Below are 13,043 nucleotides of genomic sequence, written 5' to 3'. Positions count from 1 at the left end.
CGTCTTAACATACTCCTCGAAGGAGTTCAACTGCTACGGCAAAGAGAATAGTATGAAACAGCAGTGCCACAATACTGTGCTTGCCATAAAATACAACACTCTTAACTCAAATCGTAGGGAAAGGATGCATCCCTCAATGTCTACCCAAGAATTGTTGTGAAGTGTGGATGCCCATTGACTCACACAGAAGACATACCCACAGTTCTCACAGAAGAAAGGTAGGATGCGGAGGAGAAGGAAGGGCAAAGCTTACCCTTACTTAGCCCTTCATTGAAGTGCTCTAAATTTAAAGACTGAAAGTGTGTTAACTTGTACAGGACCTCTTTCTATATTACGACATCCTCACTTTCACAGTGTCCAGTTGCAGCTGAAACACATTGTCAAGGATCAGATACTGATACATGCAGGACATGAAGACAGGCTGACATAAATGTGGTACCTTGGCTTGAATCTGTCAGGCCTTAAGGTGACTCACACTTGGTATCAGGAGAAATAAGTCCTGCATGATACATATCAAAAAAAGGAAAAGGCAAACGCTTCACACCTGAATCTCCACTCCATTATCCTGTGTTTGTGCCATAAAGCACCTTTTGGAAGCAACAGGATATGCTGATATGAACTAAGTGGAAAGAATGGAAAACAAGGACACCTTACCTCAACTGACAGCAGAGTCAACTGTCAATTATCCAAGGTATCATTGGCAATGAGAGAAGACAACTTGTGCAAACCAAAGAAAAACCACAGATCATTCAAAATACACAAATCAGCCTTTAAGAGCAGTGAAGTACATTGACTTCTGAAGAATTTGCAAATGTGTTTCCACAGAGATGAGGCAACTTTAAGAAGTACAGTGCACAGCAGCCAGATGTGAACATTGTATCCCATGTTCCAAGAATGGGTGGTGTAATAATTCTGAAAGTATCTCAGGACTGAGTTATTGTACAACACCCAATCAATCCACCCACAGTTAATTGGGAGGTTATTATATTGCAGAACTGCCTGATAATTATTACTAATAATGTGATAAGTGATTAGTTTTAGCTCTGTCTCTTTGCTCAAAAGATATTTTCTTGACTGCATCGTATGGCATACAGTTGTGGATACCAAATGGTATCCAGAAGCAAGTGTTTCTACTTAATTTCTTGGTTGTTGGTGTAAATTTCTTGATCCAGACCTATAATCTTGGCCATTCCTATGTCTGTGTAGAAATTATTGAAGGGAAGAGCAGTGTGTGTGTGTGTGTGTGTGTGTGTGTACGTGTGTACGTATGTACGTACATTGCCAAAGCTGACAGTTCTTTACAAAGTATTCTGTTTGGGTAAATTTGACTGTATCATCTGACCTTACTCACTTTTAGGAAAGACTATCATGACTTACTTGAATTTGTCATCTGACCTTACTCACTTTTAGGAAAGACTATCATGACTTACTTGAATTTGGTCCTTAGTTATTACTGCCTGAGGTATGGTGCTATCAGATGTCACAGGCTTGGAATTATATCAGGAGAATCCTAAGTCATACCCGGGTGCATTAGTGACATTGGATCAGTACCAGGCAGATGCACACACACACACACACACACACACAGTTTTAGGGACCACTGTCTGTCCATAAGCAATGACAGTATCCTCCTTGATCCCAGCTTCTTCCTTCAAAATGAGAATAAATAAGTAATACACTAGATAAAATGAAATTACTCTTCCACTTTGGGTTTTTTCCATTAATTTTATGATACATTTTGAGAATTGCAAAAGATGCTTCAAAACTCATTAATAATAATCTAAAGGAATCATATCATGCATGAGGATATTAGCTTTGGATCACAATAAATATATAATACATGGAAGAGCTGACAGAAAATAATTTTCATCCTATAAGTCATCACAGTATGAGACTCATTTCTGACTAATTCTTTAGTAAACTCTTACCTTATCATCTTTTAATCCCCCCCTTAGATAGCTTCCTCTGGAATACACTCCTCTTCCCTTTTCTCACGAGTAGTTTGATCTACACCCCAGAAGACATGAAGATACATCTTGCTACACAAACCATCTGCCGAGTAAATCTTGCCTAAATTTTATGTTTATGAATTACAGCTGTAATTAGCCCTACATGAGATAGGGATTGTTGCTGTAATAAAAGATTCCTTAATTATGGACACATATAAGCCCAGGCATAAAGAAGTCAAGGCTTATTATTCAGCATGTAGACACTTTCCTTGTACTTCCACCATCAGCTCAACCACAGCAGATTATTTTTTTATCTGATCATGCAGCAATCAACCTAGAACTGTCACAACAGCAAAACACACCTTATATACACTTATGTACAGAAGCCAGAGCTGAGCAATGAATACGCAATAGAAATGATTAGATGGATAATTTGAAGCCTCAGGCAAGAAGATGAAATTGGAGAACAGCAAAAAAAAATCCAGGGGAAACCCATTAATAAGAGGTCCAGGCCAACACCCAATAGAAAATGCTAACTGGTTTTTTGTCTATCTCTTCCCTACAAAAACTGTAAGAATCTGAACTACTTGGGATACTGACAGTGCTAAATCTACGAGCATAACTAAAGCATGCTAAAATTGCTTCACTGGAGCATCATTCCATGACTATAAATTACAGTAACATTTCAAACCTATTTGCATATGATTTACCACAGTATCTGCTGCATCTGTGCATTAGGATGATTCAACAAAATTCATAAACAAACTAGATATGCTCTCCTAAGATAACCACATGGTGCACTTCAGTTAATAAATACCAAAATTGGCCAGTTAAAGGTACTTACAGCTATTATGAAATTGATTAAATATCAGACTGACCACCTCTCTTTCACAACAGATTTCAATGCACAGTAAATTACAAGGGTTTCACAGCCGTACGTGAAATAGCCAAATACATTTTCTGAGAATGTAATGCTCTTCAAATCGTTGATATATTGATGTCAATGTCTGGATATATTACAGTGAATTTCAAATACCACCGTAGTCCTTATGTACTACTAATAGCCTAGAAGAGCAGAAGGGAGAAGGCAGAGTCAAAGTTATGTTTGCCAAATACTACTGAGCTGATAGTTGCAAATTTTAGGAAATAAACTCATCTTTTTGTTGCAGCTAAAAGCAATGACTACTGTAAAGGTGCTCTATTATACAGTTAAGGTCTTTTAAGGTAATTTTCCCTCAAATAATATATAATAAAAAGAATGACTGTAGAAAAGGAAGTATGGAAATAAGTATACACCCACAGTTGCGCAAGTGAATTAAGGTGAAAACTAAAAACTGTTTTTTCATCATCCCTGTAAGGCTGAGTCATCCTACATGTTTCTTGTGTTAAAGATAGTTGATAAGTCATTTTCAGGCAACACTGAAAACCTACAATCAGCTTCACGCACATCATCTTGAAAGATAAGGATCTTTAGTTTACAAACTCTTCAGTGCCCAAAGTCTACATCCAGCTAAGAGCTAAACATCTAGTTTTAGCTTATGTGCATCATCTAAACACCTCTGGCAGTCAACAGAAAAGGAGAACCTCTCTCATCTCCCTCCCAGCATATAAATCACTTTGTCCTAAGATGGGTGGAATGAATCACCACCTCGTGGTACCTGTAGTAAGTCTCCACTATCTAGATTTGTATTTGTGTAATACCCAGCACAGATTCATAACCAAGTTCTTCTCTTTGAGACCAGGGTTGAAGGGTTTGGTTTCCTCAGCCTGTGCTGCCCGAGGGTATGAAGGCATGCTTCTGCTAGGCAGAGCAAAGGTCAACATCCCTGTTTTTTTCTTCTACCTTCCACATAGTTTGTGTAACTAGCACGTCAACTGCCTAATCCTAAAAAGATTCATTCACAATCCTTGACCCAGCCACCAACGGTTCACTTTGCACACCGGCAGAAGGCTAGAGACTTTTTCAGGTAGGACTTTTAAATGCACCCCTTCCACAGCTATGTTCTTTCTCTCCACCTCAACATGTGTCCCATAAATGCCATGCTTTCAGAGGAAGACTCGTGACAGCTGATGTTTGGCTCACACCCCACTGAGATAGCACCAGCATCTCACATGCGTGTGGCTCAGCATCACAGCTTCTCCTTGTCTGTGGAGTCTCTGCCACACAGATCCAGGAAAGGCACCAGGGAGAAAAGCGGTGCTCAGAGCTGGGCCTCCAGCTAAGACTGTCCTCTTAGAGGGGACTGCCTGCACGGCAGCTTCCTCCTACTTCCCTGTCAAGTGACTGTGTGCGCAGGAGGAGTGATTGATGGAGGCTTCAGAGTTCAGGTAATTTAAGAGCCTGTATTATTACTGTAGGCAATAATAGTAAGTAGGAGCAATAAAAATACGTGAAATGACTAAGCAAATTCTCCCAGTGACCAACTGTGGCAAGGAAAACCATAAAACAATAGTGCATAGCCATTATTAACATAATATTAATCAAAGTCTATGAATTTCCGATGTTTTGTAGAAGGAAACTGGTGGCAAATACCCTGTCAGAGTGAACTGTATGTCACCAGGGAAATGGATTTATTATCTGCAATAAATTATCCTTCAAAAACATACGCAGTAAAAATATTAATTATGTATACTCACTGGAAGGTTTGCTTTTACAATGAATCCCCTGCAAACAGAAACAAAAATATTATAAAAGCTGAGGTTACAAAAAAAATTATTATCATTGTACACAAATAAACATACCTTAAACAAATAAACATATTCACAGTCCACAACAAAATACTTTTTGAGTTAAAAAAAAGGTTTTCAAAAACAGTGAAAATGCACATCACTACTGCATATGACAGCCTGATATATACAGGGACATAAGATCAGCATTATCCTTATTTTCATTATTTTGACTGAGGTGCAATTTTTGTAACAAGTATAACAGTTCCATCAAATACAGACATCATTTTAGCAGGTACTGCCATTTACACTGACCAAAAGCTTATTTATTGTTTTGCCAAACTTTACAATGGACTGCTTCATACCAGGGCAAAGAAACCAAGCAATTTCTTAATGGAACAGATCTAGAACACTATTGAATAGTATATGATTTTTAGAAGATCATACTAGACCAATGGAAGGAAGTATTACAGTAACTGCAAATTAAGTTCAGAAATAAGACTTGCCTTTTTATTTCTGAGAACTATCTGGCTCAGAATCCTGAAAATGAAATTACTCAGGCACAATACTTACCATGTTCAAGCGTGAAAGTGTTTTTGTAAGAGGCAAAGTGAACCTGACACAGTTTTCAACAAGTTTACAGCTATCTTTCAAACAGACCACATCCTTTTTCCCAGTAAAATAAACACTTAGCCACACGCTAAAATTCTTTAGAGTATAAAAATAACAAATCTTATTTTGACTACTATGCATAACTTCTAAAAAAAGGCTATTACTTAGCCAGCAAATACTCTTTTCCGCTGTGCTGGGATTCATGTTTCTGACATCGCATTTATACCAGTATTCCTTTGTATAGGGCATATATGTTCCCCTCAGCTTTCCTTTAAAATCAGTGTCTCATCCACAGAGACACTTTTGTCACACCCACAAAATAAGCAGGCACACTTTATCTCCTCTGTTGTCAAATGGACTGGAGCTCCCAGTCCTATCAAAACATTTTAGGATCTTGCCAGTAAGCCTGTGAGTCTTAGAGTCAGCAAAAGCCTCTCAGTGGACATTTGGAAGTTCTCAAGTAGCAGACAAACGAGACTGCAGCCTGGGTAAGCATTAGCACATCACAAAATAGCTACAGCTTGGTCTTCCATGAGGCTTTTGTCCACATTTCTGTCCTCATCATAAACACAGCTGTAAAGCGAAATCGTATTATTTCTGCAGATGAGAAGCGACAGCATGTTAGCTACGCTGTGGCAGCTGCCTACAGTACCTGGGAAGGGCGTTTTCTGTCTTTCATTGCTGCCTTTTTCGCTAGATAAGCTTGCTAAATAAGGCCTTTAGAAAGCCAGTGACCAGTACCTAACCTGTACTAGTTCTCATTCCTTTGTCCTTTTGGCACTTTTATTTTTAATAATCACTTCTGGAGGTAAGTTGTCATCTTTTACGATTGGCAGTTTGTCACTACGACTCATAAAAGTGCAGATGCATAAAAGGTGGCATTTTAAACTACTTTTTATAGTAAGACAGAGATTGTCATATACTTTCATAGACTGAAGATTATAAAAATTATTTTTGACATTGTTAAAGATACTACTTTGGCTGCTTCTACACAATACTACAACACTCAGAGAAGTAGGGCCTGTTGCAGTACGACAAGGGGTAATGCTCTTAAACTAAGAAAGGGTAGATCTAGATTGGACCTAAGGAAGACATTTTTTCAATGAGGGTGGTGAGACACTGGAAGAGGTTGCCCAGAGAGGTGGTAGATGCCCCTTCCCTGGAAACATTCAAGGTCAGGTTGGAGTGGGCTCTGAGCAACCTGATCTAGTTGAAGATGTCACTACTCACTGCACGGGGGTTGGACTAGATGACCTTTACAGGTTCCTTCCAACCCAAACTGTTCTATGATTCTATAAAGGAAATCAAACTTCTTTACATAAATGTACTAAAACTGGAGTACTTCTATTTCGGTGGTTTTACAAATTCCTCAAATCCCCCTGAAGGATAGAAAAATGTAACTGATATGACCTCATTTCTGCTGTAATGTGTTCATATAAATGTTTGTCATTTATGAATTTTTTCTGCCCTCCTCAAAAGAAAAAGAATCATTTGTAGTCTGCTGATTCTCCCAATGCACATTCATCAATAGAAAGACTGTAACTTTCTGAATAATTCAGTGCAACACTAAACAAATAAAAGTGGAACATGCCAGCTCATATAAAACTACTGGAATTTTAACTGCTGTTTCAAAACCATAATTTTGAATTACTTCTAATCAAACACTGCAGGACTGTGCAGAAGGACAATTTGAATTCAGTTTCTTTTCTTGAGGTTCTCCATGGCCTTAGGGAGTGGATTAGACAAATATACAAAATGACTGCAAAAAATCTAGTGAGTTAGGGAGCTTTCTTGGTGAGAAAACCTAACTGTTGGATCAACTAATTGCTGAGCCACTGCTTACTGGAAGAAATTAATCTCTCATAAAGTTGATAATTTAGCAAATTACTTCCGTAATTTTAACTTCCCATTTTGCAGCCAGACTATTGAAAATATTTTGGTTAGGTGGCTTGAGAGAATTCCCAACTGCCAGTCAAAATTTCTCAGAATATCATCTTTAAACTAACATCTCTAACAGTTCTTTCTGGTTACAATAATGGTGCAAAAATACATTAAGAAAAAAATCAAGGTCCCATTGAAGTAAACAACAAAGATCTCACAAAACTCACAGGATTCAGCCTTTTACTCAAAGAAGGGCAGTGCTTTGGAGCCCCTGTTATGACACCTGAAAACTGCAAATCGTCTGTAAATAGATTATCTTCAGTTACAAATACGAAGAAAAAAACCTCACCCACTTCTGTGGGGCTGTGGGACGATGCAGAAATCCTCCTAAATCTTCTAGTCTATCCAATTAATTATTGTTTTTCACTGTTGCTCCGATGAATCCTATCATCTGAGCACTTCCCAGGACCATCCTGCATTTATTTTTTTATCGTCTCCACAGGAAAAAATAAACATATCCATCAGTGATTTTTGTTCTAGTAGGGAGATGTTTTGTCATTCTTTGGCACTTGGTTTTGTTCTGGGTGAGGAGTTGTTGGGAAGGTTTACATAAATAATCAAACATTTGCACAAACACTTGCCAGTTACAGCAAGCATTTGGTCACAGCTCAATTCCCTATTTTTAATAACTGTTTCTTTTTATTGTACAAGACCAAGGGGGGTTGAGGGTGGCATATTCTTTTATAATCATTTTGCAAAATAGTCAAAAGAGGCCATTTGTCTCAAAGAAGAACTCAAATAAATAAACCAAGTTCCTCTCCCACTTTCTATATCTTTTGTTTTCAGGAATTTTCAGCTACGAATACAATAGAAAGACATAATACACTAAAACCAGAATGGAAATTTTCTTCCCCTTTCACAAATGCCGTGGGTGTCTTTTATGCAAAAATAAGATCCTGAACATGATAGTACTTTTTACTCTCATACAGAGAGCATCTTTGATTCATATCTGCTTTGGCAAAGAGCCTAAGCAAAATATACTTACACAATGCACAAACAGTTAGGGATTTTCCTATTTCTCTAGGGTTTTCCCCATTTGTGGTATTACTCAACTATAGCTAGAGGTTATCTGAACAGACACCACCAACGTGCAGCATTCTGAATAGAAGGTGTGGTGCCAACTTTTTAGCTAGCACAGCAACTTCTCTTCTATCTAAGCTAATTGTAGTATCACATTGCTTTGTTTAAAGACTGTAGAGAAGAAAGTGAGATCAGCAGAGGTAGACTTGGATTTGGGGACACAGAGAGTATTTTCATGAATTAAAATTGCCAAGGAAAAGGAACAAAGATTAGACCTGCTTCCCATTTCCTCTTACATTGCCAGGCACTGAATCAAGCACAGAATTGTAGAAATGTCCTGTCATGCAGGAAAGACTGAGGCAAATTTGGTTCTGCAGTCTGTTAGTTTGTTCATAGAAGAGGTGGCGGCAGCTCTTCCACAACTCTGTGAGTAATAGTAATATCTCTGAAAATGCCTTAAAATGTATTCTTTAACTGGAACCAGGTTGTCAGACACTTAACACTCAGTCATTAAGGTGCCTATTTCAAAGTCAGTGAATGCAGAGTGAACAGTTTTTCCCCCTTTTGAGAGCTCCTCAGTGGCAAAGCTGTTACCTACATTTCTACTTTAGGTTCTATTGTCTGAGAGGGCAGAAAAAAAGGAACATGACCATATTCTGATGTTTCCATCTGTTCCAGCAGTTTCTGCTCTTTGACCACCATTAGAAGTAAGCATAGGACTTCATGTGTTTTTACAACACGCGGAAAGTATGGTCTTGCAATAACTGATGCTGAATTTGTAGCCAAAAGGCTGATAAAGACGATTAACAATGTAGTTTTTTTGATTTCTAGTTGAGAGGGGATGCTCTGCACAAATCCAACTTATTCTGCACGCAATTAGAAAGGATGTTCCAGATCTGGGCCTAATACCCTGAAAACCACAGGTACCACATCATCTAATCTCTTTCAAAAACTGGTGAAGCTTAATGTTAAAATCAGTCAGACTTGCACTGATCCAGTAGCCAAGGCTGCTCTATAAGCCCTGTTCTTTGCCAGCACCAAAACTTTTAATTTCTAATGTAAGCACAATAATAGTTATCTTGTATTGACTTTTGATTGAGCCCATTATCTTTTCACTTAAATAAAATCATGAATCATAGAATATCTCAGGTTGGAAATGACCCATAAGGATCATCAAGTACAACTCCCTGCTCCTCACAGGACTACCTAAAACTAAACCGTATGACTAAGAGCATCATCCAGATGCTCCTTGAATTCTGACAGGCTTGGTGCTGTGACCACTTCCCTGGGGAGCCTGTTCCATTGATTGACCACCCTCCTAGTGAAGAATATTTTCCTAATGGGTGCTTTCCACCCTGGAATATACTTTCCAGTTATCTACAACCAGTAATACACCTTTTCTCAGCTTTTTTTGCAAGAGTATAGAAGCCAAACTCTTATTCCTCTCTAATAAAACAAGATTTCCTTCTACCATTACCCTTCTCTGCAGCCGTTTCTACTTTAATGTAAATGTCCAAACGGAGTGACCAGAACCACACACAGTTCTGAATACAGTTTCCCTTTAGGATGTATTTGGTGCCTTGTAAATTTGGTGCCTTCGCAATATTCTTTTTCTCAGTTGGGAGCACCACAACTATGTCATATCAGTAGTTATACTCCAGTACAGAGAGGGAGGTACTTACCCTCTTCTATGCAAACAATCCAGCAGCAGCCTTCCCTTCTCCATCTGCTCACCTCATTCAGTTCACGGAGGGAAGAGCCTACAGATGCTACGCCATAAGAGTCGTAAATGATTCTCATGGCCTCTAGTGAAAAAACTGGCAATGCTAATGTGATCGCCTCCATGAAGAAAAAGATTTTTGAGCAATGGACAGCCACACTCAAAGTGATGTGGATCTATATGATTTGAACTTTGGATGGAAACAGAGAGGATTCAAAGCTGTAACATAAGCTCCTCAGACTATCAACAAATGACTGCAATTTCCTTCATAGAGACCTTCGACCCCAGATAATATCTAGGGAGAACTTCACAAATGAAAACAACTGAGTATGCTTTAGCTTTTTCCAGAGCTGTTTTCACAGGCAAAATAGATAACAGCTTTGCACTTCACATGTCCTTGATGCTGGTGGAGATTGGAACCTCAATGGACTTTTCTCATTCTAGTCCTATAAAGGCTACCCCTGTATTTATCTTACCAAATATAAGGAAACAGAATTCTTTACAGTAAGAGGAAGCACAGGGATAACACAATGATTCCCATCCCACTAGAAAAATTCTTAACTATATCATGGACAATTATTTACACAAAAAAGCACGTTATTGGAAATGAGTGAAAAAGAAAAATAATGGGCCTATGGAACACACTTGGCAATTTTATTAAATTGTAGTTATATTTACTGAGAACTAGAGGAATTATACTGATTAATACACATAATATGAATATTTAGAACTGTTTAAAATTCATAGGTCGTACTGCTGATAGTGTCCCCAAAAGGCTTTTTCTCAAAAGGAGCATCTGTATTTGTTTTGATGTCATGTGTAATTGCATTCATTGCCAAGGTAAAACTATCTTACTGATGATCCTTTTTAATTTTTGCCAGACCACAAGGTTGTTCTTCAATTTTTATTGACACTGTGGTGATCAGATACATGTGAACAGGGATCAGTTAAGTAATCATAAGAGGAAACATTTGGCCTGTTATCCATGCAGAAAAGGAATAGGCACCTGAACTTACGGAAAAGCATTACTTTTGACTACTTTAAACTACTGCTTCTACAATAGCACCTGGATGATGCTCGATTTTTTTACAGAATGCTAAAAACAAAACAGCTGAGTCCTGCCTACGCATTATGCAGCCCTGAGTCTCTCTGCATGCGTCCCAAGCTGAACAAGAACCATTCCAGCACATTAGTGCAGTGCTGAACCTGAGAAGATAAGTGCTGCTGAGAAGTGGGATATTAAGCTCAGGGTCAGTACAGTGCTAACAATGTCACACACTTTTTGGATGATACCTGGCTTGTGCCCATCCAACAGAGCAAGGTAATGTCTTGCCTGTGTTAACACGATATTGATGTGCTCTCAACTAAATAGTGAACTGACAATGAAAAAACAGGGAAGGGATTACTAGTTTTATTGAAGATTATTGGCCAGTCTTCAGCAAGGCTTCACAGTGGTCTAAAGCATAGCCTTTTACCAATCTTTGTTTCCTGCACTATTTGCCACTTCATACATATATGCAAATGTACAGACTCTGTCCTCTAAAACCTGCTCTTTGTCACACGGCCAACGCTTCCTTTACACAAAGTCTAGCAGTACTTGAGTAATGCAGGAGCACATGACTAACACAAGACCCTCAGGCCCTTCAGATTTTTGCCCTTCTGTTTGCCTGCTAGTATACAGGTACAACAGAGAGTTCTGTCTTCACAGCATGCATATCTTTCTGCACTGTACTGATGTAGAGGAATCCTGTTCCCATATTTTAACTGGACTGTCCCATATTTTAGCTGGACTGCATGTGGCATATAATGTCTTCTGACCATTACTGTGGCTACATGGCTTTATCTTTTTTACAGAGCAGAACAAGTGAAAGAGTTGGCAGCACAGTAATTATATTTCTGGGAACTGTTTGCAGTGACATGCATTTATCCTATAAGTGAATGTCCTGTCAAAACAACATTGCTATGAGGTCTCACAACTGGGAAGAATACTCCCCCCTTGTATTTTTTTTAAGTGAATTGTATTTAAAAATAATGTTGTGATACAAAAAGGACCTACACAGAAACCACTTGCTTTTAAATTTACTGGACCAAAGGGAGCTATGACAGTCAGAAATAAAAGCTGCCTGTTCTATTGTATGCTTCAACTCTAGGACTAGAAACAGAATTTGCTTGAAGCAAAAATATGCTCTAGCTTCTTTTTTTAAGAAATAAAAAACAAAACAAAAAAAATTGTCAATCATTTTGATGTCATGTTTCATAAAATTTTAATACAAGTTGTTAACCAACAGAATTACATACAATAGACAAAGTAAAATTAAAATGCACTTTGAATGCCATACCCTCAGCTGGTGTAAATCAGCACCATCCCACACACAGAGTGTCAAAAATTTCAGACCACTCAGCTACTTGAAAGGACAACTAATCTACCAAATCAGCACTTCTAATCTAACAATGAGACGGGGACACTCTAGCACAGCATTAACGGTTATTTCAATGAATGACTGGCGATCTCATACAGAGGATGATAAAAAGGAATCAAAGAAATTCAGGGTGGAAGAAGTCTCTGGAGGTCACCAAGTCCAGCCTTCTGCTAGAAGCAGTACTATCACCAACACCACTTCAAGTCAGTCATTACTTTGGCCATTTCTTGAAAAACTGGAGGACATAGATTCCACAAGCTCTCCAGACAACTATGGATTGTTCATGCTTTGAGGTTAGGATGGTGGAACAATCTCTGTAGCCCAGAAGAGCCTACAAGAAAAACTTAGTCAAGATCCCTCAGCAGCGCTGACAGCACTGAGACTTACAGCCTCAGAGGTGCCTGGAACCTGGAGGCAATGAGATTGCCACAGAAAAGGTAAAAGAAAAAAAGAAAAGCCAGAACCGAAGTGAAAATTATGAGAAGAGACCCTCCAGGATAGAATTACTCTTCCTGCTGCTGCTGGAGGCGGTGATTAATTCTTTTGGAAATACTTACTTTTCTTTTGGCCTGAAGATCTTTTTCTATTCCAGTTACTGTCATCTTATACATCCTAACACCACTGCTCAGCAAAGAGGGAACACATTGCAGGCCTGGCTTTCCAGTGCTCTGGCATACACAGCAAAGTCCTCGATGTTTTGCTCTAGGCAATTCC

At 38.6% G+C, this 13,043-nt stretch overlaps 1 protein-coding gene across 3 annotated transcripts in view; it reads right to left on the bottom strand.

Moving 5' to 3' along the window:
* Positions 1-13,043, bottom strand: part of IL17REL (interleukin 17 receptor E like) — a 48,819-nt gene that overhangs the window by 24,408 nt on the left and 11,368 nt on the right. For 2 of the 3 annotated variants that reach the window (XM_027804573.2, XM_055712685.1), the window contains exon 2: positions 4,587-4,614. The exons of the other annotated variant lie outside the window; for it this stretch is intronic. In XM_027804573.2, coding sequence (XP_027660374.1) covers positions 4,587-4,614 — 28 coding nt within the window. The remainder of the gene's footprint in view (positions 1-4,586; positions 4,615-13,043) is intronic. 3 annotated transcript variants of the gene reach the window in all.

This window comes from Falco cherrug, chromosome 5 (genome assembly GCF_023634085.1).
Source record: "Falco cherrug isolate bFalChe1 chromosome 5, bFalChe1.pri, whole genome shotgun sequence".
NCBI lineage: Eukaryota > Metazoa > Chordata > Aves > Falconiformes > Falconidae > Falco > Falco cherrug.
The sequence above is the reverse complement of the archived record's forward strand: the minus strand, read 5'-3'. Positions and strand labels throughout refer to the sequence as shown.